The following is a 25,905-nucleotide window of genomic DNA, read 5'->3' as shown; positions in this document are numbered from 1 at the left end:
CAATGACTGGCAAATAATCAGCTGTTTTGTAATGGGAAGCTTAAAATAGCAGCTGAAGACATTTGAGTTAAGCTTCGTGGAAAAAGACACTGCTGCATTTATTATGATACCATTTTTGTTGTGTAAGGATGACATGATTGTTGTTTTAGCTTTTTAGACATACAGTGCAATTAAGAATAATCAGTTTTCCCACACATTCCACAAAGCAACTGAAGCACACATGCTAATAACCAGGCCCTTAAATTTAGAGTACTTCCGCTGCTGCATGGGTAGCCGGTGGATACAGATGCATGTTTCAGAGTGGTATGCAGCATTCTTACAGAGATGTGAGTCTCAAAAAAAGTTGCTGATAAATAATAAACTGTCTAAGATTTGCCCATATGAGCAATATAAATATATTTTGGAGTGGCGAGGAAGGAGGTCTGTACATATGACATACATTGTAGGCTTTGCAATCTGTAACAGACATCCAGACTAGAAGTTTAAAAGAATGTACAAAAGACTTCTAATTTGTGTTTACTGGAAGTAGTAGGTGGTCACACCAATAATTTGTGACACAATATATTGTGTTACATATACACGCTGGTACATATAGTATTGAACACATAATTTGTGTGACGTTCATGTGGCTGATCTTAGAATTCAGAGCATCAGCAAAGACAGGTCAGAATTTGGGCAGGGTGTTCAGAAAACATACTGCCTATAACTAAAGGTAGTAGGTTTGTACTGACAGTTTCAATTCATAACTATTCCTACCAAAAGCCATTTATTGGGGGAGAGTGTCTTACATATTCTTGGACCAGGTTCTGTCATGATTGTTTTAGAAAGAAGTCTTTATCAGATAACGGATTTATCTAAGATATGTTTATGTATTCACATACAGCTTTATTTTTTCTATTCTTTTCCCCAGTTTTTTTCTGTGCTCACTGCTTTCCTCAGCGTGAGTATTCAGTACCTTTACATTGTGCATGTTTCTAAACTTTTACTATATTTGAGCTAAATCTGTGGTACTTTTTTTGCATGCTTGGAACGAAATGTTTGCTGAATTTCGTCTTTGCTTGCTAAGAATCTTAGACTGAAGTACTTAATTAAATGTGTGAAAAATAAATTGCTAAGCTTTATCACTGACCAATACCATTTACCATGAAATGAGACATAGCAAGAGCAAACAAGTGATATTCTAACTATGATGAACAGTTACTTGCACTTCAGTGGGCATAATTGTCCATGTACAATTTTAAAACTTTGACTATACCAGATGGTAAGAGTCTTAGTGAAAGTATTTGTATCTGTATGAAGGATTGCAAGCTGAAATAGCATATTCTCTCTGTGAAGGAGAATAAGCCACAGTGGCATGAGAAGACCTTTAATTATTAAAGTGTTCCCACACCAGGACTTATATTTGTGTGTTATTTTACCAAAATTTATTGTAAGAATTCATACCTTTAAATCAGGACGTGATAGCTCATTAAAAAAAAAAAAAGGTTTCTGGGAATAGAAGCTGAGTTTTGCACTCTTCAAGAATGTGTCGCAAGGCCTCATCCCCATTAGTGCACCAGCCTATGCTGGCCTCTTACATTGAAGTCAAATTAATAGTGAAAGAATTTTCCCAATTGTTTGCAAAAATTGTGCTAGTAACGTGTATGACTGAAACTGCAATTATACACCATTGTATAAAGGAGAGGTATGGAGAAAAGAGAAATCTGTTGTTAGAAGAGAACCTGACACAATTGTAAAAATTGAGGATGTTGCCAATTACTGATTTAATTTTTTTCCAGTGAAAATCTAAGATGTTTAGACTGAAATAAAAGCTGTTATGTCCTACCCAATTAAATGTTCTGTTCACCATGAAATGTGCCAGTAAGGCTGTTGTAATGAAGTCAAAAGTAAAAATAAATCCTAAAAGCTGGAAAAGAAGTCCCATTTCCTCCAGGAACTCAGTCTTGAGACCACTGACCAAGGAGATAGCTTATTCTCCAGCCAAAGAGCTGGAAAGATGCAGTCTATCCCTTTCATTCTCATGGGAGTTCTAATTTGTAGTTGCTATTTGGCAATTATTTTTTACCACATTTGATCAGGGTCTGTGACGCTTCAGTGCATCTCTCTGCTCTGAGTCAGGCTAAGAGTGAAGCTGAATAAGATCTCCTTGAATAAAGCATTATTGTGGTAATCCTTCTCAGTCCCTGTGAATGTGGGACATATTTGCAAAGTTTCAGGGTGCCTCATGGCACATTTTCAGCAAATAAACTGTTAATCAAGATAACTTCTCAACTCTAGGAAAAAAAATCAAAAGGGCTGCATCCATCTTTGTGTATGCCTTTGAACCACTTTTATAGAACTAGAGAGTGGGTCTGAATGGAAATGTTTAGGAAAGTCATTTGAACATTATTTACAAAGTTTCACTTCAAACATGTGCTAATATTTTATTGTTTAGTTACAGCTTATCACCTGTCTTTGTTCTTCCAGGCTTTTAAGACCAAGGATGGCTACATTGTGGTGGGAGCTGGAAATGATCATCAGTTTGTCACTGTGTGCAAGGTGTGTTAGGCAAGTAACGTGCAATAGTTTCCGTTCTGACTAGGAAAACGAAGATGCTGATTGCTTCTTTATTCTCCTGGGGTTTTTTTCTCTTTTGTTTTTTGGAATGAAAGTGGTGAGTATAAATTCTAACCCTGCAGTTCTGATCATTTAGGGGTCTGTTATGGGTTCTGTGTTTTGCCTCTGAATTCAGAACACCCCAGTTCCCAAACTTGTGGGTACTGTGCCCCTTTTGGAGTCTGTGCACATCTAACTAGCTAAAAAAATGAACGACCTAACAACCTTCCAGTTTGTCATGATTCACACTAGTGCCTTTTTCAGGAAGAAATGTGGCACTGTTTCTCCATAAAATACATGGTAGGCACAGGTATTAACAAAGCAAAGCTAGAGGATGGGTTGTTCTTGTGTGACTTTCGTCAGTAGTCGAGTGTGCGGTCCTTTTGAACACTAGTATGTGCTGGTCTGTCCTTGCAGAGAAACTTGTGAACTTCTTAGAAAAATAAATGTTACAGGATTGTGGACTGACTGGAGGGGTGCAGAGATATGATGTCGAAGAACAAATCTTCAAATAAAAAAAAAATATTCTAAATAAAATGTACCAACATTCCAAATAAAAGAGCCCAGTAAGCTAGGACAAGAGAATTTTTGAATGTAGCATTAGACAGCATTTTTAAAAATTACAAAATACCCATTAGAGGTATGCTCTGTGCGAAATCAAAGCTGATTTGTAACTTAAAACACTTTGAAGATGGAGAGCCAATAAAGGAAAAGAACTTTATCATGGGAAGACCCGCAACACCCTAATGGACTTTAGTGAATACAGAGACCATTAATTCAAACACTGAAATTGCTATTAGAGAATCTTTCTGAGGTGAGTTGATGCTAAAAATACCGGCTGTATGGAAGCTGTTGCCCTGAAGACACATACTCTAGAGATGTAACAGCTGGCTCAAGCTGTAAACAATAGCAAACATTCTGCTTCAACTGTATCTTTTCAGGCAAGCAGAAAGAAAAGTCTGGAATAATTCACTGTGATCTATTCAAAATCAATGACAACTAACTGTAGTTTTTTTGGGGACTTGGATAGTTGCAGAAAAACTTTGTAACCCTGCTGGCTGGAGTGCATTTCATTGTGGTCAAGTGTTAAAATAGCACATCCTGACCTCTGGCTGCTTCAGTCTAAATAGGCAATACTGAGCAAGAGTCTTCAGAAGACTGAGGTTTTGTGTACAGCAAGAGTCTACAAACAGGTTTGCTAATGGGGCAAAACACAGAGAGCATAAGCTCTGAGTGTGCATCTTAGAGCTTGAACAAATCCTCAAACAGAGAACACCAGCTTCATTCCAAATGGTCACAGTGAAATTAAGAAATAACATTGGAAACATGATGCAGAAAGATGAATGGTACATTAATGAATAAGTTCTCAAGTGTACATTTGTTAGTCACCAAAAATTGAGAACATATATAGACATGCAGCTTTACAACAGATGGACATTAAGTTAAAACTGAAGTCAGTAACATTAATTAAAACAGTAGAGTGAGCAACTCCATATGATCATTTTTTCATATAACTCATCAAATGGAACCATAGTTTTCTGATTAATTGCTTGTTTTTTTAAGCTCTCATAAATAAGTGTTCACTATAATTTACTTTGAACAACCTTGCATGATTTTTTTTCTAAAGCAGTGATTTGTAACTCCAAAATAGCAGTATTAAGAAAAGGAGATAATTTTAAGGGATAGCAATATTATTGATAAAATTCCAGATAAGAAAATTTACCTATTTTCTAAAGCTAAATTATTATATGTTATGATTTTCATAAACTAGATGGTATAAACACAGAAGAAAAAAAAATATGCTGTGAATTAAGTACTGATGGAAGATGATAGATTGATGTTTTACGTTACATTGCAGATAAAAATTTGCAGTGGTGTAACATCATCGTTATAGCATAACTTATGGATACCTTGGTTTCCATACTTAGTTTTGTCACTCTACGTGACAACTATGTCAAAGGTGACTATCTGTTTTGAATATCTCTAAATGTCTGTTGAAAGAATATCTGTTTTGCTGATGGTTTTATGTCATCAACAGCTACTCACTTGTAAGTTCACTCCAGCAAAGTTAGGCATCATTAAATAATAGTGGCCTTGGTCTAAACCAGTGTCAGAGGAATTAGTAGAATGTTATGTTTGAGGCAAATACCAGAGAGATTGACACTAATTTATGTATATTTCTGTGGTAGTATGTAGGCATATGGATTCAAGGAGTGACTGAACATGTTAATAAAACTGAAATCCATTGATAATTACTAAATATATAGAAAACAGCTCCAACTCAGAAATGTCCTAATCTAAAGGGGCCTGGAGTTTGGATGAAGATTAAGGAAGTGTTGTATATACTGGCCCTGTTCTTAAGCCCTTCCTAGGCATCAGCACTCAGACACAGGCAGAGATAGGATGATGGGCTATAGGGACTTCCAGTTTGAGCCGCTATATTTTTTTTAAGCCATCTTAGATGCAGCCCTGTAAAAAAATGTAGCATGTTTAGAATGATTATAAGAATCATAAGAGAAACTGATCTGGAGTGTGTGCTAGTGAATAAAACACATGAAGGAAATGTGCAAATCTCTTCCTTTATAAGATTCTATGCTGCCTTTCTCTGTAGCTGGTGTTATTGAGATATTTTTTATTAAATTTAGAAAGCACAATTAAATCTGTTTATTTATGTTCTATAGAAAGACGTTGTGGCATAAATAGATAAATTTTGTTGATTGTTCGCACAACTACTTTGTCTACAAAATTCTAAGACTCATTCTGCATATTTAATTCCCTTTATAGAATAATTCATATTGTCTTTGCATGTTGTTTAAATTTCTAATGTGACAGGTGGTAGTTAAATATAGAAGATATATTTCTCCTTTCTTAGGGGTTATACCACTGCTTTTCTTTATTAATTCTTTTGGAAAAAAAATAATAATAAAAAAGGTGTTTCTATAGAAAAAGACTTTTCTTTTTGACGAAGATTACTGAAGTGGAAAGAAATATTCTTAGACATAGCTTTTATTAGTCTAGTGTATGAAGTACAGACACCTTATGCTGTGGCATATAAATTAGTGCAGGATAATCCCACAGATTACCAATTTTTTAGTGTTCTACAATAAGAATTTCTCCTAGCTAATCATGAAAGCTATCAGCTAAGATTTGGATCTTCAGTTTAATTTCTGTCTTTTTCTTTACTTCTTATGTAATGTTAACCAGGAGGCATTAAAAAAAATTGATTTAATTTTTAATTTCTTTATCTGTATTAAAAGATTAATGAGAAGTAGCGGTTCTTGTAAACCAGTGTATTTTTTAAAATCAGTAGTTTATTTTATTAGCTATGTAAATATCTCCTACCAAGCACATTTCTTACTTATTTTTATTTTTACTTAGGTCTTGAATTTGCCTGAAGTTAGTAAAGATTCTAGATACCAAACTAATACACTCAGAGTCCAGAACAGAAGAGAACTTACTGACATATTATCAACCCGGTAAGTTAATTAAAAGGGAAGAAAATACATTTAGTCTATTAATGCAAATAGTCATATATAACAAGCTCTCATCATGTGAAAATTCTATTTTACTCTTTTGAGATACTCTAGTTTTTAAAATAAATATTGAGAGAGCTTACTGATGTTCGTTATACTGCCTTTTGCTCACAGACTATAGTGTGGACTAACAAGAAGCCAGATCACGGATTTAAGTTTTCAGAAACCATTTTAACTTCTTTTTAACATTAAATTGAATTTTAATGAAACAACTAGTGCTTTCTGCTTCCTGGATGAATGTAGCTCTTGGAAAAAAAATGCTGAAGCTCCATTTGCTTTTGCTGTGACTGGGGTTTTAAAGTTTTCACTGAGCGTTTCTGTATCCAAGGGAGTTCCACTTGCTGCTGCTCCCTTACTGCTCCCTTACTGGTTCTGTATTGTGGTACTCTGTGCCCCAGATTCTCCCTGGGTCAATCCTTTTGAAATCAAAAGGATATGTGTTTAGTTTTCTATTTGGAAATCATCCTATTAAATACTTAAATTAAATTTTATATAAGAGGAAGCTTAGGAACCCTTTATTTGAGAGATTAAAATAGTTTAGTTATCTTCCTCATTCTGTTTGAGAAGCCCTTATTTCTGTGGGGTACTCTTCTGTTTAATGGAGAGGATGATAAATTTAAGTAACAGAAGAAAAAACTAATCTGTATAAACCTTCGCAAGGAAGCCCTCAGCAGTACTTCGTACTTTGGGGGATGAGCAGAAGAGGCAATATATGTACTGTCACACTATCATTTTGACACTTGGCCCTGAATCCTTGTCAAGAAATGCATAACAGTCATCATTTATGCAATTTTTTTGGGGGGGGGAAGGAGAGGGGTTCAGAGCATTAAATCAGATGTCTCTCCTTTTAATTCCATCCAAGAAAAAGAGTTTCAGTAGCAAATCAACACCTCCCCCCTAAATCCCACACATTTTTCCGATACTGAGAGCCAGAATCATCTTTCATTAAAGACTGTAGAGAGAATGATTTTACCTCTCCCTGTTGCACTTGTACTTTTGCCTCCGTCTTACCTGTCCATTTTCAGATGTCCTGCCCTGATGAAAAACTGAAGTACCAGGTGACTTTGGATTTTCAAGTAATTGTGGTACAACTGTTCTTGATTAACTTTTGGACCTCTTTTTTTACTTCTATTGCTATAAGAAACTGATTGTGATAGCACAGATGAATCCTCTCTTGCTAGAAGTTTTGAGCCCCCTGAAAGGCCATAATTAATTGTTTGACCTACATTTGAGCTCTTGCATTCTTGACACAATCTTAGTTTTGAAGTTGGTTCATGTTGACTTACTGGTTGGAGTTCATTTAGTATGGGCATTTTTCTGATGTTATCTGGTACCTTGTGAGTATGCTGTTTTGCTATCCATACATCAGTTACTTAATAGCTTGTTGCTTCTGGTTAACTTTGAATGTAGGGTTGTTTTTTTTACTGTGGGCAATATCTGAGTAAGAAGATAAAGTTCAAGGAACAGCTGTTCTTTGAATGAATTGCCAGAATTCCATTTTGGTTTTATATTTGTAGCTATTAGTTAGTTAGATTACCTCTTCCAGTTACTGGTTTTTTTATTTGTTTGTTTGGGCTTTTTGTTTTTTTCATTTTCTTTGGTTTTGTTAGGTTTTGTTTGTTTTGTTTGGTTGCTTTGGTTTTTGTGTGTTTTTGTTTGTTTGTTTTTTTGTAAGAATTTGTGTTCTGTCTTATTAGTATCATTTAGGCTGACTTTCTGCATATTGTGTGCAAGTGTGTGAATGTATACACACTTTTGGAGTAGACATTTCCAAACTGTTCTGTCATATTATTATGAATTCATTTGGCATTCAGTTTTAAAACACCAGCTATAACAAACACCTTTGGCATTCTAATGGAAGTTGAATATGTTTCTATACACATTCCACGGTCATCATCATCATGGCTAGGCTTCGCGAAAGAAGATTTGGGAAGGGCTCTACCCACTTTTCTTGCAAGTGCGTTGGTGGCTAAAAAGGCCAATACGAGAGAGGCAAGTCCGGTTGCAAAAGACACAGCAGAAAGACTCCTTAGATGGTATATTCTGCAAGGCTCGATTCTTTCTGCGTTGTCTTTTCTCCTCAAGGGTGATCCTGCGTGCTTTCTCAAAAGCATCAGCAGTGTTATAAATGGTCTGTCTCCAGGCCTCCCGATTGGAGGCCAGAGTAGACCAGTTATGGTGATCAATATGCCCGAGGCTGAGTTGTTGCTTCAGGGAGTCCTTGTATCTTTTCTTCGGAGCTCCTCTCTTGCGGCAGCCGGTGGCAAGTTCACCATAAAGCAGGATCTTAGGGAGGCGGTGGTCCTTCATCCTGGAGACGTGCCCTGCCCAACGCAGCTGTGTTCTCAGTAGCATGGCCTCAATACTTGTGATTGCTGCCTGTTCGAGAACAGATGTATTGGTCATATAATCTGACCAGTGGATGTTTAGGATTGTACGGAGGCAGCGTTGATGGAAGCGTTCTAGGAGACGCAGGTGGTGGCGGTAGATGACCCATGATTCGGAACCATATAAAAGAGTAGACAGCACTATGGCTCTGTAAACACTGATCTTGGTACTTTTCTTCAAGTGTTTATTACGCCAGACTCTTTTATGGAGTTTTCCAAAAGCACTATATGCCTTCGCTAACCTATTGTCTATCTCCCCATCAATCTTACCATCCGAGGAGATGAGGCTGCCTAGGTAATTAAACTGTTGGACTGATTTGAGTTCTGACTGGCCAATGGTGATGTGGGGATGATGGAAGACTTCCTGAGGTGCAGGCTGATGGAGAACTTCTGTCTTCTTTAGGCTGACTTCCAGCCCAAAGAGCTCAGCAGCATCTGCAAAGCAGGATGTTAAACGCTGCAGAGCTGCTTCTGTGTGGGCAACAAGGGCGGCGTCATCAGCGTAAAGCAGCTCCCGGTCAAGATGGTTTAGGGTCTTAGTGTGGGCCTTCAGTCGCCTTAGGTTGAATAGGCTTCCATCAGTACGATATCGAATGTAGATACCGTCCTGATCATCAAGGTCTGCCGTGGCCCTTTGGAGCATCATGCTGAAAAAAACTGTGAATAGGGTAGGAGCGAGAACGCAGCCTTGTTTCACACCATTCTTTATTAGAAAAGGCTCAGAAAGTGTGTTGCCATATCTGACTTGGCCGTGCTGATCCTCATGAAGTGAGATGATCATTTTAAGGAACTTGGGGGGACAACCTAAACGTTCCAAAATCTGCCAAAGACCTTTTCTGCTCACAGTATCGAAAGCCTTGGTGAGGTCAACAAAGGTTACATAGAGACCTTTGTTCTGTTCCCTACACTTTTCTTGCAGTTGTCTGAGAACAAAAATCATGTCTGTGGTGCTCCTGTTGGCTCTGAAACCACACTGACTTTCAGGTAGAATATCTTCTGCTATAGCGGGTATTAGTCTGTTCAGAAGTATTCTTGCCAAGATTTTGCCAGCAATGGAGAGCAGAGTAATACCACGGTAATTTGAGCAGTCTGATTTAGTACCTTTCTTCTTATACAAAGTGATGATGACTGCATCACGAAGGTCTGAAGGTAGTTCGCCTAGTTCCCAACAGCGCACCACAAGCTCATGAAATTTAGCATGGAGTGCAAGGCCCCCATGTTTCCAGACTTCAGGTGGAATTCCATCAACCCCAGCTGCCTTGCCAATTTTCACCTGCTGTATGGCCTTGAGGGTTTCTCCTAAAGTGGGAGCAGTATCCAATTCATACTTCACTGGTTGTTGTGTGATGGACTGAATTGCTGAGTCTTGGACTACACGGTTGGTACTGAAAAGAGTCTGAAAGTGTTCAGACCATCGATTCAGAATGGAGGTTTTATCTGTCAGAAGCGTTTGACCATCTGCACTGAGTAGTGGGCTTTGGACTTGGTATGTAGGCCCGTATGCTGTTTTCAGGGCCTCATAGAATCCTTTGTGATCCCCTGTATCTGCACATAGTTGAGTTTTTGCAGCTAGATCGATCCACCACTTGTTCTGGATGTCACGGAGTTTCTGTTGGAGCTTGCTGCATGCAAGACGAAAGGCTGTTTTTCTTGCGTGACAGGATGGCAGTGCAAGGTGTGCTTGGTGGGCAGTTCTCTTCTTCCTCAACAATTCCTGGATTTCTTGATTATTTTCATCAAACCAGTCCTTGTTCTTCTTGAGGGAGAACCCTAAGGATTCTTCAGAGGATTGTAGGATGCTGTTTTTAATATGCTGCCAAATTGTTTCAGGAGAGGAATCTGCAGAATCTGTGGAATGGTTATCAAGCTTAGTTTGAAGGTTTGCCTGGAATCTTTCTCTTACTGTGGCTGATTGGAGATCGTTAACTTGGAGTCTTCTCCTTGGGATACTGCCCCTTTTGGGTTTGAATTTGAGATTAAAGTTGAGTTTACAGCGCACAAGCCGATGGTCTGTTTGGCATTCTGCGCTGGGCATCACGCGGGTATGGAGGACATCGCGGACATCTCTCCGTCGCACCAAGACATAATCAATGAGATGCCAATGCTTAGACCTGGGGTGCATCCAGGTTGTCTTCATACTATTTTTCTGCTGAAAGATGGTATTGGTGATGGTAAACTGTTGCTCCGCACAGAATTCTAGCAGAAGTCGACCATTATCGTTGCAGTTTCCAACACCATGCTTGCCTAATATTCCTTTCCATGCTTCAAAATTTTTGCCTACTCTGGCGTTGAAATCACCAAGGATAATGATCTTATCATCTGCTGGTACCTTTTGTGTAAGGCAGCGCAGGTCAGTGTAAAATTTATCTTTTTCAGCAGGGTCAGCTTGGAGAGTTGGGGCATATATACTAAAGATGACAACGTGATGCTTGTTGTTTAGTGGAAGGCGTAGGGAGATAATGCGGTCAGAGTGACCTGTCGGCAGATTTTCGAGTTTAGGGACAATAGAGTTTTTGATCATGAAGCCGACACCTGAGAGATGTTTTTCAGTTCTGGACTTACCTGACCAAAAGAGTGTGTAACCGGCACCGTGTTCTCTGAGGCTGCCTTCCTCGTGAAGGCGAACTTCACTGAGAGCAGCAATGTCAATGCTGAGACGGGCCAGTTCATGGGCAATTAGGGCAGAACGTCTCTCAGGACGACCGCTATCTGCAGAATCGAGCATGGTTCTGATGTTCCAACATGCTAAAGTTAATTTAGGTACACCTTTGGAGGCAGGTGCATGCCTTTGACTTTTGCTCTTTGTGCGACCGCATTGGAAGAAGATGCCCGTTGGTCTGCGGTTAACCAACCGGGTGAAGGTGGAGATGAGCTTTGTTTAGGCCACCTTTTCTAGGCCCCTCTCCGAGTGGAGCAAGCAGTGCTGTCCTTGAAAAGGCTGCTTGGACGTTCAGGGTGCTGCCCCAAGAGACTCTCATCTCCGTCAGTCTCAAATGACCAATATCCTGAACCGCCTGCATGCAGGGTTGGGTCTGCGGCTCCCAGTGCACCTTTCACCTACCGTTTCGACCCTCGCCCGTTGCTACAGGACTTTTTGCATGTGGGTAAAGCCTACATTCCACGGTAACTTTGCTTTTATTCACTAATGCACAGTTTTTCGTAAAATTATATGTGGTTTGTTTTTGAAGTTACTTAGAGAAATGAATGAATAGTTTCTCAGTGCTGAAAAATGTCCGCCCCTGAGAAATGAAGGGAAATGACAAAATAGTAATGACAGAATTTCACTGAAGATTAGTTTAATTACCGGTTGCTTGATAGTATTACAGCCTCCAGCACATGGAAAATACAAACCTAAGGTGCATTACTTGGAAAGAAATATCTGCAGACCCTCCCATTCACTCACTTTTGTCCCTAAACTCTTCTGCTGCCATTTTCAGTTTATACATCCTTTCTGTTCCACCAAGTCATTGGTATTTTAGGCGCCATTTGTATGGCAGACACTTGGTACTTGGCAGTTGCTCACGTATAGCACTGCTCTTGCTCAGTAGATATATGCATACTTTTTTTTCCCAAGCTATTGGTGCTGTTGTAATCTTGCCACCAGACCCTAGAGAAGGTTTCAATTCACCTATCTAACCTATCCCCTTTCTCTTATCCCTTTTGAACTATTTCCAGAGTTATGACTTACCTTTTCTTTTCTGTTTTTTTTTTTCTTAATTTTCAAAATGAACTACCTGCAATTCATTTCTAACTTCTGAACACTTAGTAAGTGCAGAAAGAAGGATTCTTAAGCAAAAGGATTTCCCAGGCTTTATATAGGAATGGAAGGAGATGTTCAGACCTACTCAAAGGGTCAGTAACCCCCCCAAGTCTCGAGCATTTAATTCTCTGCATGTGTGAAATTGAAATTTTTGAAAGCATCTAAACTCTGAATACCAAGGGGATAGTTGATGGCTTTCATTTGCTAGGGTAAATATTGAGCAACTGAGGCTCTTTGGTCACAGTTTTAGTCTAGATGTGTGCACAAAGGAAACGTTGGTACAATTGGTCAATGTTAAGGAATGCTGGGGGTTTTTTTGTTTGTTTGTTTGTTTTTTAAATGGCTGTATTTTGGGAATTCTTGACTCAAGTGACCTCTAATTTAGAGCAATAATTCTACTTACCACCTTGATGACCATGCCAGATTTCAAGGCAGTTAGATAACCATGGGGACTATACAGCACTTAGAAGAAATTCACCTTTAAACAGAAGGCTTTTCGGTAAGGTGTGGGATGACCTTTTCATCGCAGTCAGATGTCCTGAACTGAGTGAGAATACAAGATGGAGATGAATATGGCTTGACACATATATGTAGCTTAAAACAACAGCTCTGAGAGGTGTGAATTGCTCCATTCATTTCAGGAATAATTTTCTCATCCTCTCTCTTCCTGACAGAAATGAAGAGTGAAGCACACCTGTCCTTACTTCTTCGATCCAGCTTGCTCTGTGTATAGATCTCAACTCCCTTTGTAGGGTACACATGAAAGAGAGAGTAGGGGAGCAGGTAGGGGAGGATAAATTCACATATCTGCAGAGATTGTCAGATTTCAATAAAAGTGTAAGGTAAACCACTGTGCAGTGGTATACTGCTTCTAAGAGAGCCAGCTGTCACATTGGAGCAAGAGGAGGGAATTACAGAAAGCAGTCACAGACATCTTGAGAGGTGGAGTGTTTTTCTGTTCAGATGTTCAGATGTTTCCCATATTATATAGGGAAATGAGTAAAATGCTGCAAAGACCACTGGTTCATGGAATATTCTCAGCGAAGAAGAAATACATGTATGGAGTATTTTGTACTTGTTTTGCTACTGGTGGTGTTGACCCTTTCCCATCTCTGGTCCTCTTCCTGCTATGCAGTTTTTTTCCTGTTCCCATCATCTTCCTCCACTTCCTACAGGCCCCCCTCCCCAATCCAGTGTCTTGTTTGCCCTTTCTCCTCCTGCTGCTAACATTTGCACACCTACTGTTTGCTTAAAAAAAAAAAAGGAAGTTTTAGTGCCTTCTGTATCTTCCTCTTTATTTAAGTTACATTTTCCCCAAATGACAACAAAGCAGAACTCTGACAAAAGCAAATTACCTCTGCCTTCCTTTCTTGTGTATGTGCCAAGAGTCAATTTAAAATGACCCTACCTAGGTGGAGGTCAGGTTCAATGGCTACCACAGAGACCCCTGAGATTCACAGCTCACGTGAGAACTGACAGACTACAGAGCACTCTGTTTTTTATGTTTCCAGTGGAAACCTCTGGTTTGTGAGTTAGATGTACATCTATCCAAGAGAACCAAGTTTTAATTGTTGCTCTGTTCCCCCTCTACCTCACTTCCACTAGAACAGAATAGTACCAGGCACAATGCAGATTATTTTTTATGTGTGTATCTATACATACATGTGTGTATATATGCATACATATATCAAGACATACATATGTAGTGTACACATGAAATTTGAGATGCATCTGTGCAAAAAACTAGCATAATGCCAGTTTTAAGACCTTCTTCAAATTACTTCAGAATCTGAGCATTAATCCTACCCTGCACCTCAGTAATGTAGACACATTTTAAGACAGGGCAGCTAAATGTGTACTCTAAGGTACTTTGGGAAATTAACCTGTAATTGGAACAGAGTGTGCGGGGTTGTGTGTGTGTAGGGGGAAGGGGAATAGCAGATATGCCCTCAGCCTTTAAAGTGAAGCAGTTCACATAAAGAAGAACACATAAATTCAGCATGATTAGTGCTCCTGGAGCTCTAACTAAATTATTGTAGACTTAGAAGTGTTAGGGCTGGAAGCGATTCAGACTGGAACTTCTATTCCTAGCACTTACATTTTAAAGCCCTTATTCTTGACTGTGTACCACAGCTGCATGTTGCGTATATAAGTGTGAGGGGAAAAGGAATGATTGGGAAGGAAGCACAGAGGAACCTGATCCTCAGTTAATGAGCTTGTTACTGAATTGTTTTCACCAGTAAAAGAGGAGGGCACCTAAGGGGGAAAGTGTATTGTAAAATGTTAAATTCACGGTTGTTGAGACACACCCCGTCTCTGTAAATCTCCTTCCCTATCCCCTCACCATTTCCTTTTCCAAACTAAGAGCCTTGCAGACTGAAGTCACTGTTGATAACATTACAGGAATGAATGTTGGTTGTTTACAGCTTCAGCAAGACAGGTATCTGAAGCTTGAAAGATAGTTGACTTCAATGGGGCACAGCTGGTAAGGTTTACTTTCCCCAGTCATCTACCTCACCATCAGTACAGAGATGGTTGAGCTGTGTGGGCATCAGCTACCAAACCACCACATTTTGCTTTAAAATGCTTTGTTGTAAATTGTTATTGGCTTTATGTTGACTTCTATATATAGAACTGAGAGAGATCCAAAATGTCTCAGGCATCTGATTTTTGGGCTGGGTAAGCTAACATGTATTTTCTGTGTTCTTTTTCACCATTTAGTAAACCTCTAAGCATTTTCATACATGGGTGAAGAGATCCCTCCTGAAAAGGAAATTGCTATTTTTTTTCTGATGACATACATTACTAGCTATGAGGCTGCTGAAGTCAAGGGAGGTCTTTTAATTGATTTTAAACGAACTTTTTGACCTGATCTTTGTTAGTTCTTTAGTCCCATTGAGGAGTTCAAAGAAGAACAGCAACAAAATCAATGCAGCTTTCCATTAGTCTCAATATACTTTTACTGATGTGTGTTTACCTACTGATTTTCAGTTTATTTGCACTTCTTTTATAGTAACTATAGAAGTTACGGTCCTTTTGCGTACTTGCGTAAAATGGAGGAAGACTTGGGAAAAGTAGTATGTTTCTAATGTGCATAGTTTAACATTATCTGAATATAAAAAGAAATAGTTCTGGAACATGCTGGATTAACTACTCAGGAGCCATAAGAAAGACGTTTTACAAGATGAATGTATTATCCTCTCTCTCATATGCTATTCCTTAAACATCATATATGGTTTTATAATAGCATGCAAAACTTGATAAAGGAACATGAATATCCATTCATCTCTAGCACAAATTTTTTACATAAAGGTGAAGGTTTATTAATAGTCTTATTGATAGTTCTATTAAAGTGGTAACAATATTTATAATATGCAGAAATATAAAAGAAGTTTCATGGTGGATTTGTGGTACCTAAAATATCTCAATAGTATTATACATGGCTGCCGCTTATAATCTACTATATGTGACAGCAAAATATGTCAGTACAATCATGCTGATTCCAAATATTTTAATATTTTTTCTGTTGTGCTTTGCCAAGTGTTTCCTCTGTTTGCCAAGAGGAGGTTAGACACTGACAGATATACTTACAGGCTATTGAGTAAATACTGTAGTATTCATTTTGAATACTCTAATTCTATATTCACTGTACACTAAGGGATAGTAATGCATTCTCTGAATTTTCCAAATAATTATTTTCTATGACTTTTATTTTGTATAATGTCTTCCACAGATGTTACTGTAAGAAATTGTACAAACTCTCTTACTCATTTAACAACCCTTAAAGTGATGTTTAGTAGTGAAGAGATAAAATATTGTAGATATTTGAAGGTAAAGAGACCGTTGATAGAACAAACTGAAGCAAAAACGATAATGGAAACTTGGGGTTGTGCTAGAAAACACAGGAATGCTATTGTGGACTTGAGCAAGAACAGAGAAGCTTTTTGTGATTGACTGCATGAAAAAGCTATTACTAATCCTAGATGTTGCTGTTCCATCTGTATTTGGTAGCTGTCCAAATTACTTCTCTAAATTAATTGCCATAAGTTTCCTATAGAAAAGAGCAGTATTTTGCTTCAGTAGTTCTTCTAAACTTACTTTGTGTGAAATTGGATGGTTTTATCCATTAGAGAAATGTGGTTGCCCTTCCACATACAAGGTAGCAAGGATTGGAGGTTTCCTAGGAAACATGGAAAATAGGCAAGGAAATTAGACAAAGTAGATTTGTTCAATCTTTGGAAGTCTTTCTTTCACTGAAAGACAGAATATTGCTAAAAAGAAACAAATTTTACATTAATAATTATCAGGATGGGAAACTTAGTACTTTTTAATAGCACTTGGTTGTGTTTCTAACTCATTAAAGCTGTTTAATCCAATTTATGCACGTCAAGCAGACATTCTTTTTCTATTTTGCACTTAATGATCCTTTTTTTTCTAATTAGAGTTTGTTAGAAAGCAGTAGGGGATGTAGATCTTGCTTTTTAAGAAGCAAAACCACACTTGTGGTTTGTATAAGAAGACAAGGTGTAAACTGTTTTTCTTTTATATTTAATTTTTTACTTTTTGGAGGATTTTTTTTATGTTCTGCTGTAATGTTTCTTAATGAATTTGCTGAGTGTATAGTTTAAATTTAGATATTTTCATTTAATGATGCCTGCTAGATTTATTAATTGAAGAAAAATATATTTAGTTGGATTTCTTCCAATGAAATAACATTTCAGTTAGTTCTGCTCATGCTACATCTTCTAATCTTATGAGCATGAAATATATTTAATGTTAAATGTTGGAGAATCTGATGTCTGATTTCAAAACTGAAACTTCAGTATCTTCATGAGTGCTGTGTAATTCAGTGCAGAGGAGGCCTAGAGTACTGCATAAAATTCAAATAAGACATCATGGAGACTCTTGCGTCTTAATGAAGTAAGCTTTAGTTCAGGCTTTGCAGTGAATGTCCTAGCAAAGGGTTTGTTCTCCATTGGGGTACATATCCTTCTTTTCTTAAGAAAGAGCCTGCATTCAAGCTTTGTACCACAAACTAATAAAGTAAAAAGTCAATCCTTTTGAACTTCTAAAATATTGGTAATAAGTGCAGAAAGCTAAGCTACAGGTTTAAAATGTTCAAGGTTTCTACAAATCAATCATATGTAATTTAGGTGTTTATGTGATTATCTCCATAGCAGATGGAACATTTTATAGGAAAAAGGGACTCATCTGAAAATATGACACTGTAGTGTGAATCACAGGGTTGAGCTCTCCTGCAGTCACTGAGTATTATTGAGGTAAAATTCTTTTGCAAGTGTCATGCTTCAGAGTTCATATGCTGTACAGTCTTGGATTTTTTTTTTTACTCAGATTTGGAATATGTACCAGTGTTTAGTCTTATATGTGTTTCCATCTGTGATTTTATTGATATATGTAGAATTAAAGAAAGACTGCAAGACAGCAGATAAGATTGTTTTTATGAATATCCTACTTAGTGGATAATTTCTTTTTTCTTAAATGAAAAATTTGCAATGCCAAAGCATAGGAATGCATTTTAAAATAAGTATTAGTAGGAAAAGGATTGGTCAGACCTTCTAAATTCCTGCTCAGAGAGCTTTCATTTTCAGAGAATGTCAGTCTTTTACTGCTTTTGGAAGTTTTTGTTGAAGGTCTTCTCTTGATATTTTGGAGTGCAGAGCATGTTATAAATGGATACCTAGCAACCTAAACATCAGCCTTTTCTGTCAAAGTTTATGGTATGTATTTATGTAAGTACTATCGAAAATTATATTTAGTTGGGATAATGATACATATAGGTTAGCCAAAAAAAAAATAAATTAAAGTTTGTGCAGCTTCTACAGCTGACACCAGAGAGGTAAAAGTTGATGTTTTTTTATCCATGCCTTATCTTTTATCAGATTTTGAAAAAGTGTTTCTCCCTTAATGATGTACAACAGATGATTCAATATATAAAACACAGTTGAATGAAAAAAATAGCTGCATGCTGTTGCTTTCAAAATCTGAATCCTAGACCTTTATTGGCAGTAGTGTATTCTGTTTGGTTTTAAACAGTTTGCTTAACAATATGCTCTCAACAGCCTCTTTTTAACACAAATAAAGGAAGCTATTCTACATCAGAGTTAGATCAAGAGTTTCAGTTTCAAGAGCAAATGCTGCGTGCATCTGTTGAGGATGATAGAATGTGGGATTTTACCTCTTTGATTGAGTTGAAAGCTTTTAGGAATTACCTCCATCCATCAATACATAAATTGTTAGTTCCATTCTAAAACCAGACAATTTCTTTTTTTCTACGAAATTGTGGTAATTCCTATTACATAGGAAGGAAAAATCTAAGCACAAGCCAACATTGCAGAAGTTCATATAGAATAATAGAAATTTTACTCAACATGTACATACATGGTGCAGCATCCATATACAACTCCACTGTATATTGAGTCACTCATAATGATATTACTGAAGAAGAATGTATGTCTTGAAAATTATTCAGATTTACCATGACATCAGGAAGTAGCACTGATTATGCAGATGTAAATTATAGATGCTCCCACTGAAAAGACTTCATTTTCAGGCTAACCTTTAAATGCAAAAGTTGTTTTCTTTTTTAAACTCAGGAGGATATTTATAAACTCTTTCTTAAAAAGAAGTACATGGACATAACACAGCAGGACATATTCATTACTAACAGATCAAGGGAATGCTGATATATTTATTAAGAATTACAATAATTTCTTAGTGATAGTCTTCAGCACCATGAAGTCCAAGATTCCTCTTGTAGCTTTGTTAAAAATGAGATAATCTAATTTGCAGTGTCAGAAAAAGTAGTAGCTGACCAAAACTTTCAATTTATAACAAGGGAGTTAGTGGGCCATGAATTACAAAGCATCTCAGTTGCTAGCAGGAAACAGCATAGTTCTGTATAAACAGCATCAGTAACTGATGGGAAACAGTTTTTCATGTGAATCATATTTACATTATGCAGTAGTTTGAGCCCCAAACCTTAATAATAGAAGGCTATGAATAACAAGAATACATGGATTATGAGAATTGTTGCCAAACAGAGAGTACTGTAGGGAAATACAAATTATATTTTAGACTAAAATCATGCTGCAATCATTGAGGAAGGAAGGTTATCTGCCTCTCTAGAGTTACCTTTTTTTCCTCGGTTTCCTGTGATGTACCTAGTTCTAGGTATGGTTAGCAATAGAGTGCTAAATTAAATGGACCCTAGATGTGTCCAACAGTGGCACTATCTTTATGCCTGATTACATATTTGCCATGAAATTAGTTTAATATTCAATGAAATACATATGAATGGACTGTGCAATAATCTTGTATCTGGTTTTTTTAGAAGTGATGCTTTGTTTCTTCAAAAGTGATGCTTCATTTTATAATACATTTTGTAATTTAAAAGTCTTTTGATTGAAAAATATTTTATTGCTCCTTCCATTTGTTATTTGTATTATTTGTTAACTTTAGGAGTAAAGCTTCTAATTCTGAGGAAAAGCCATGCAAAACTTGTGCATTTTGCTATTCATTCAGCTTACAAAATGCATTGGGTATCAGGATTTATTCCTTCCAAGTTTGGAGTAGTCATTCCTGCACAGAGAGAAAGACATTAATTGTGAAGCTTGGATCCACACCGATGCCTAGTACTTAATATACTTATAACTTGCCACCATCACTAGGGGTTTTTTTATTTAGTCTAAAATAGAAGTTTACAAAGTTTGACTTTGTACTGATTCAGGTTTCTTGTGCTTTTGAGCTTTGTCTCTACTAACTTCCTGCCGAAAACTTGGAAGAGATCGATTGGTTTTGGTTTTTTGTTTGTTTGGTTTTGTTTATTTGTTTATTTTTGGGGTTGTTTTGAGTTTTTGTTTTGTTTTTGGGGGGGGGTTTGTTTGTTTGTTTTTTTGTAATAATAACATGCTAGAAGAAAAGCTGAATGTTACTGGCATTATTCCAAATTACTCTTAGGGAACTCCAAACTGGTGAGCTACAGAATGCCAGTTACTGAGTATCCCTTATAAAGGTTTCTATTAATTTCATCCATCACCATCAGGTCTTTAAATTACACCTAATTTCTTTTCAGTGTTGGATGTATCATGAAGTAGATCTTTGATTGCTAATAAACTGGTAGACCTTTGTGTTACTTACCTTCATGAAATTTAAGATACTATCTCCAAGTAAGTTCACCTTTGATTCATGATCCTAGATGACTGCAGAAAATACTTCTCTCAGTAACTGATATTGCTTCAAGAGTGTATTTTCTTCATGTATGTAACTACACTAGGCAGATAAGGAAAGAAAAAGTATCTAGCAAAAGAGGGGAAATAGAGTGGTGCTACCAGTTATGGAACTGAATGCTTAGAAAGAAATAAGCTGTTCACCAGCATAGTCAAAGTGTATATATGCTGAATTGGATGTCCTTAGGATAGGTTATACAATGATACAACAAATAAATATGTAATCAGTGTTGTTATCTGACCAAAAAATGTGGTTGTTAATCTTGACGTATGTTTTTGATGGTGCTTTACATAAGCTTTTAATGAGCAGTATTGTATGTTAGACCCGTACTTGCACTATATCGTTTTGTTGTTAAATATGTTCATAACAGAAAACAAATGTGAAGCACATTACTGTAATTAAGGACTGGGGTAAACCCATTGATCCTTATTTGAAACTGCTGATAAATTTAACTTTACATCATTCCTGGATTGCTTCAGATGATTAGATAGAAATAGAAGTCAGTTCAGCAATGTTCTTTCCCCTATGTCTTTGGGTTTTGCATTTCTAAAGAACATATGTAGTACGTTTTTGTTATGTTATTCACTGACTGGGAAGAAATCAGTGGAGAAGAGTATGGAAGCAGCAAGAGAGGGAGGAGACATGCTATATGTTTTTTGGCATCTGAAAGCACAGTGCTGAAACCACATGCTTTTTATTTGCTCTTAGGTTTTCAGAAAAAACAACAGTCGAATGGTTGCAGCTCTTTGAAGGTAGTGGGGTTCCATATGGCCCAATCAACAATATGCAGCAAGTATTCTCCGATCCTCAGGTTGGTCCTTATCAAGTCTTTTCTATATGTTATTACATGTGTTTTACAAGTGCTGAGTGATGATCGCCTTTTCTGCCACTCAAACCTGATTTTGGCTACTTTAAAATGGGATTTGAGTTATATGGTAGGTTGAGTTTAAGCCAATAATATGTCATAATAAGAAATAAATACAGATCCTTAAATGAATTCTATGCTTAGGAACACAGATTTTTTCAAATGAATTAAACCATAGATATTCCATGTCTCATATAGAGTCTGTCTTTCAAAACTGGCTGGTAAAACAAGGAAAGAAATGGTAATATAGTATGTAATTGCATTTTATCAGATAAATATGCAGAAAAGTACCTTTGTTGCTGCCCACAAGTAACTAAATTTCTATATGGAGTATGGATAAGCAGAATCAATACTCTTTGAAATAAAACAGGCAACTTTCTGACTGGAAACAGAAAAATGAAGCACAAAAGTCATATGAAGAAAGATCTTAACTTTTTCTTGGCCTGGCAGTTTCAGTAGCTGAAAACACTTCATTTGTGCATCTCTTTTATATTTTAAATCTTTCACTGAATTACATCTATGCTTAGTTATAAACAGTATTTTCACTTTTGATTATCTGTAGAGTTACATTATCTGCATATTTTCTCATCCCTCCCCTTCTTCTCACCCCTCTGGATGGGTTAAAGAGCCCAAGACAAATTATACTGTCTTGAACACCATAAGAGAGTATTTTATGGCTATTCTATGGTGTTCTATCTCCTCTAAGTTGAATTTTACTAATGAGAGTAGCAAGAGAAATGATCGATCATTGTCTGCTTTTGTGGTTTTTCTTTCAATTTTGTACATGTCCTTGTCTGCTGTCAGAAGTGTTTGTCAAGATTGTGATTGTAGTCTCTGGGAAATAAGAACAGGAAAAGCAATCCCTATCATAAATGAATATGTTTATAATAAATATGTTTGCTATAAATATTATTATCATACCTTCAGAGGCATAAAACAGTATTTGTTAGGCTACTGCAGGGAAAGAAGTTTGTTTTTCTTAAATAAATACACTCTTTCTCCTTAAAATGATGTAGTATCATGCTGTAAAGTATGCATGGGCCAAATTTTTCACTTCATAACTTTCATAGGCATTAAGGTTGGGCTTTGAAGAACATACAGCAAGAGTATTTTACTCAGACTTGGCTGTACTTGGGACAACATTGGAAAAATAGTCTTTGCTTTTTTTTGATGCTGTAAATTTAAACAAGTTGAGTCCCCTCTGAAAGAGACTGCTTTTTAAAACATTATATGTTGTGGCATGGCTATTACCTCCCAAACTGAAAAGAGGTTAACTGGGTTGCCTTGCTCTTGTTACAATTCACCCAAATGTTATTTTTACGCACATATTATTATAATTATATATGTTATTTATATATACCTGTCAGGTTATTACTTGATATAGTTAGCCCATCCATAAAAGGTATCACAGTGCTTTGCAGTTAGACATCACCATATGACATGTTTTTCGAAATGTTTTTCTGTAAAGGGGCATGCTAATCTCTCTTCCTCACAAAACTGCTGAAAAGCTTTGTCTTTTCTATACTCTTCTCTGATATACATGGCACTCAGACATTGTGTTCTTATTACTATTGGAAACTGAATGTCAATATTTGTGGAATGCTTCATGTTATACATTTGTTTCATTTCTGGTGCTGCTTACATCCTTAGGCATTTTCTCACAGGTATTTTCAGTTCAAAGGAAGCGGGGGAAAAAAAGATTGAAGTTCTTTCTTCTTCCTTTAAATATGGAAAACTGTTGATGTTTGAAGGTATTGGCCTTGTGTCAGGATATCTACTTTACATCACCTATATAAAATTAAGCTTCCCACTCCACCATTATGTATCTGAGAGACTATCCAGCAGACAGCAATTTGGAGAGTTGTGTATTTAACCTGATAAGTGTATTTTTCTAATTTCTACCCAAATTTTCATTTTGATGGTGAAGACTTCAGACCTTCACAGTTGGCTTCATTGCTCTAAGTCACTTATCTATAGCTTGCATTTAGAGGTTTAGGGACAGTTCAAGCAGTTTTTCACCTTCACAGTTCTTCTGGTTTTGCTATTGTACCTTGCCCAGTCTCCCTCCACTTGTTCATTTTTCTGTTGCTGTATAGGCAGCATGCATCTGGGATAAAAACACGTTTGTATATAGCTTTGCTCTTTCATAAGCTAGCACATGACAGTGCCCTGAGACTGTCTAAGACTGGGGAAGAAGTTTAGCAACACCTGAGAGTCTGTAATCTAGGTATCCTCTGTACTATGAAATCCCAGTTGTAATAGGGAAAAACCAGCACTCACCATCAAGAACATAGTGTAATCACAGCAAGATTTATCATAGAATATTTTTAGTTGTCAAGGACCTTTTAAAGGTCATCTACTCCAACCACCTTGCATTGAGCAGGGATATCTTCAACTAGATCAGGTTGCTCAGTCCCATCCAGCCCGATCTTGAATATTTTTACGGATGGAGTATCTACCACGTCTCTGAGCAATGTGTTCCAGTGTTTTTCCATCCTCATTGTAAAATACTTTTCTATATCTAATCTAAATTGACCCTTCTTCAGTTTAAAATAATTACCCATTGTCCACTCACAACAGGCCCTGCTAAAAAGTCTTACAGTCCTCTTTCAAGTACTGAAAGACCACAATAGGGACTCCCCGGAGTCTTCTCTTCTCCAGGCTGAACAGTCCTAATTCTCTCAGCCTTTCCTCATAGGAGAGGTGCTCCATCCAGCCATCATCTTCATGGCCCTCCTCAGGACTTGCTCCAAAAGGTTAATGTGCTTCCTATACTGAGGACCCCAGAGCTGGACATAATATTTCAGATGGGATGTCATGAGAGCAGAGCAGAGGGGGAGAATCACTTCTCTTGACCTACTGGTTACGCTTCCTTTGATGCATTCCAGGATATGGTAGGCCTTCTGGTCTGTGAGCGCACATTGCCAGGTCATGTCCAGCCTCTCATCCTCCAGCAACCCCAAGTCCTTCTCTGCAGGGATGCTCTTGATCCATTCATCCTCCATCCTGTACCGATACTGAGGGTTGCCTTGACCCAGGTGTAGGACTTTGTTGAATCTTGAGCTTGTCCAGGTCCCTCTGTATGGCATCCCATCCTTCAGGCCTGTCAGCCGCACCACTCAGTTTGGTGTCGTCTGCAGATATTATATAGCACTGGTCCCAGTATGGACCCCTAAGAGACACTATTTGTCACCAGTGGTATGTCTCACTGAGCCATTGATTACCCTCTGGATGTGACTGTCCAGCCAATTCTTCATCCACCAAACAGCACACATTTCTTATGTGTAAATCTGAACCCAGTCATCAAGTATGAGAACTTTGTAATTACAGTGCTGCCATTATAATATGATGGTTTTTTACTCTCAATTTAGATCAGAAAATAGATTTCTAAGAAAGATGTCACTCAGCTTGCATTTAATAACCGTGGATACTAATACTGCATAACAACATAATCAGCGTGATTAAAAATTAAGGACTTTATCATAACACAGTAATCTGCTTTTCATTGCTATTTGCTTTTAACCATAGCAAAGACTTTAGAAAAACATGAAACCCAGTGATACTTCAATATAGTCAAACTCTCCTCTACCTCCAATAGATAATGTTATAGGTTTTGCTAACTTCAGCCATTTTGGGCGTTACCAGAAGGTTTGGATCTAAACATTTTATTTACTTACATTTTATTGACACCATCTTCCTCTTTGATCTTTGAATTTTGATATCCATAATGCAAACACCATTCATTTCATATGCAGTCTTGCACCATTAGTGCACTAAGATGTACTGCATGGATGTCAACAATTGTGTGCTCACCTGTCAGTAATGCTGTAAAGTGTGTGCTAGGTTGGTACCAGACAAAGACAGAAATCGTGGGAGGAGGCTGGAATACTGCAAGGGACAGCTAGAAGAAAGTGTAAGGAAATAGGGGGAAAGACAATTAAAGGAGATGACTGAAATGGTCTGATGGAACTCAATTGGCTTACAGGTGAGTTGTGTTTTCAAATTTTATTTTAACTAAAAGGACCTCAGAGCTCTGAAGGCTGAGAGTGGTTTATATAACTTTTTCTATAAACTGAGATAAAACAACACATTTTTTGATCCCAGGACATTTTGTTAATATCGTTAACAACTTCAATCATACTCCGAGTGAGCTGCCAAAAAACAGAAAGTTTTTTTACTAAGTTGGAGTGCCAGGTGATACTGTTTTTTCCATGAATGGAGTGAAACGTCCACTTTTCCCACTGATTATAATCTTTTATTCATTTGTGAAGCTAAAATGAATACTACAGGCATTTGTACTGCTAAGTCAATCAGTCTGTGGATAGATGTATGTGTATACTTGTGCATATGTGGATTAAAAGGCTGAGAGAAAGAGGAGATTCACAATTTAAGGGAACAATTTTCTTAAAAACGTGGGGGAGAAAGGAATATTTGTAAAAGTTCTTACAAAATAGTAAAGTATACACTATTTAAATGAAAATTTATATAGTTAAGCTTTTTTAAACTATTTTTTTAAAA

At 37.2% G+C, this 25,905-nt stretch overlaps 1 protein-coding gene across 4 annotated transcripts in view; it reads left to right on the top strand.

The window, feature by feature from the left end:
* The window catches only part of SUGCT (succinyl-CoA:glutarate-CoA transferase), a 318,249-nt gene that overhangs the window by 113,853 nt on the left and 178,491 nt on the right, over positions 1 to 25,905 (top strand). For all 4 annotated transcript variants that reach the window (XM_027675845.1, XM_027675843.1, XM_027675841.1 and 1 more), the window contains 3 exons: positions 2,467 to 2,538; positions 5,974 to 6,071; positions 21,231 to 21,333. In XM_027675845.1, coding sequence (XP_027531646.1) covers positions 2,467 to 2,538; positions 5,974 to 6,071; positions 21,231 to 21,333 — 273 coding nt within the window. The remainder of the gene's footprint in view (positions 1 to 2,466; positions 2,539 to 5,973; positions 6,072 to 21,230; positions 21,334 to 25,905) is intronic.

The sequence above is a fragment of the Neopelma chrysocephalum genome, unplaced genomic scaffold, assembly GCF_003984885.1.
Source record: "Neopelma chrysocephalum unplaced genomic scaffold, ASM398488v2 Primary Assembly neopelma1_26, whole genome shotgun sequence".
NCBI classification, from domain to species: Eukaryota; Metazoa; Chordata; class Aves; order Passeriformes; family Pipridae; genus Neopelma; species Neopelma chrysocephalum.
The sequence above is the reverse complement of the archived record's forward strand: the minus strand, read 5'-3'. Positions and strand labels throughout refer to the sequence as shown.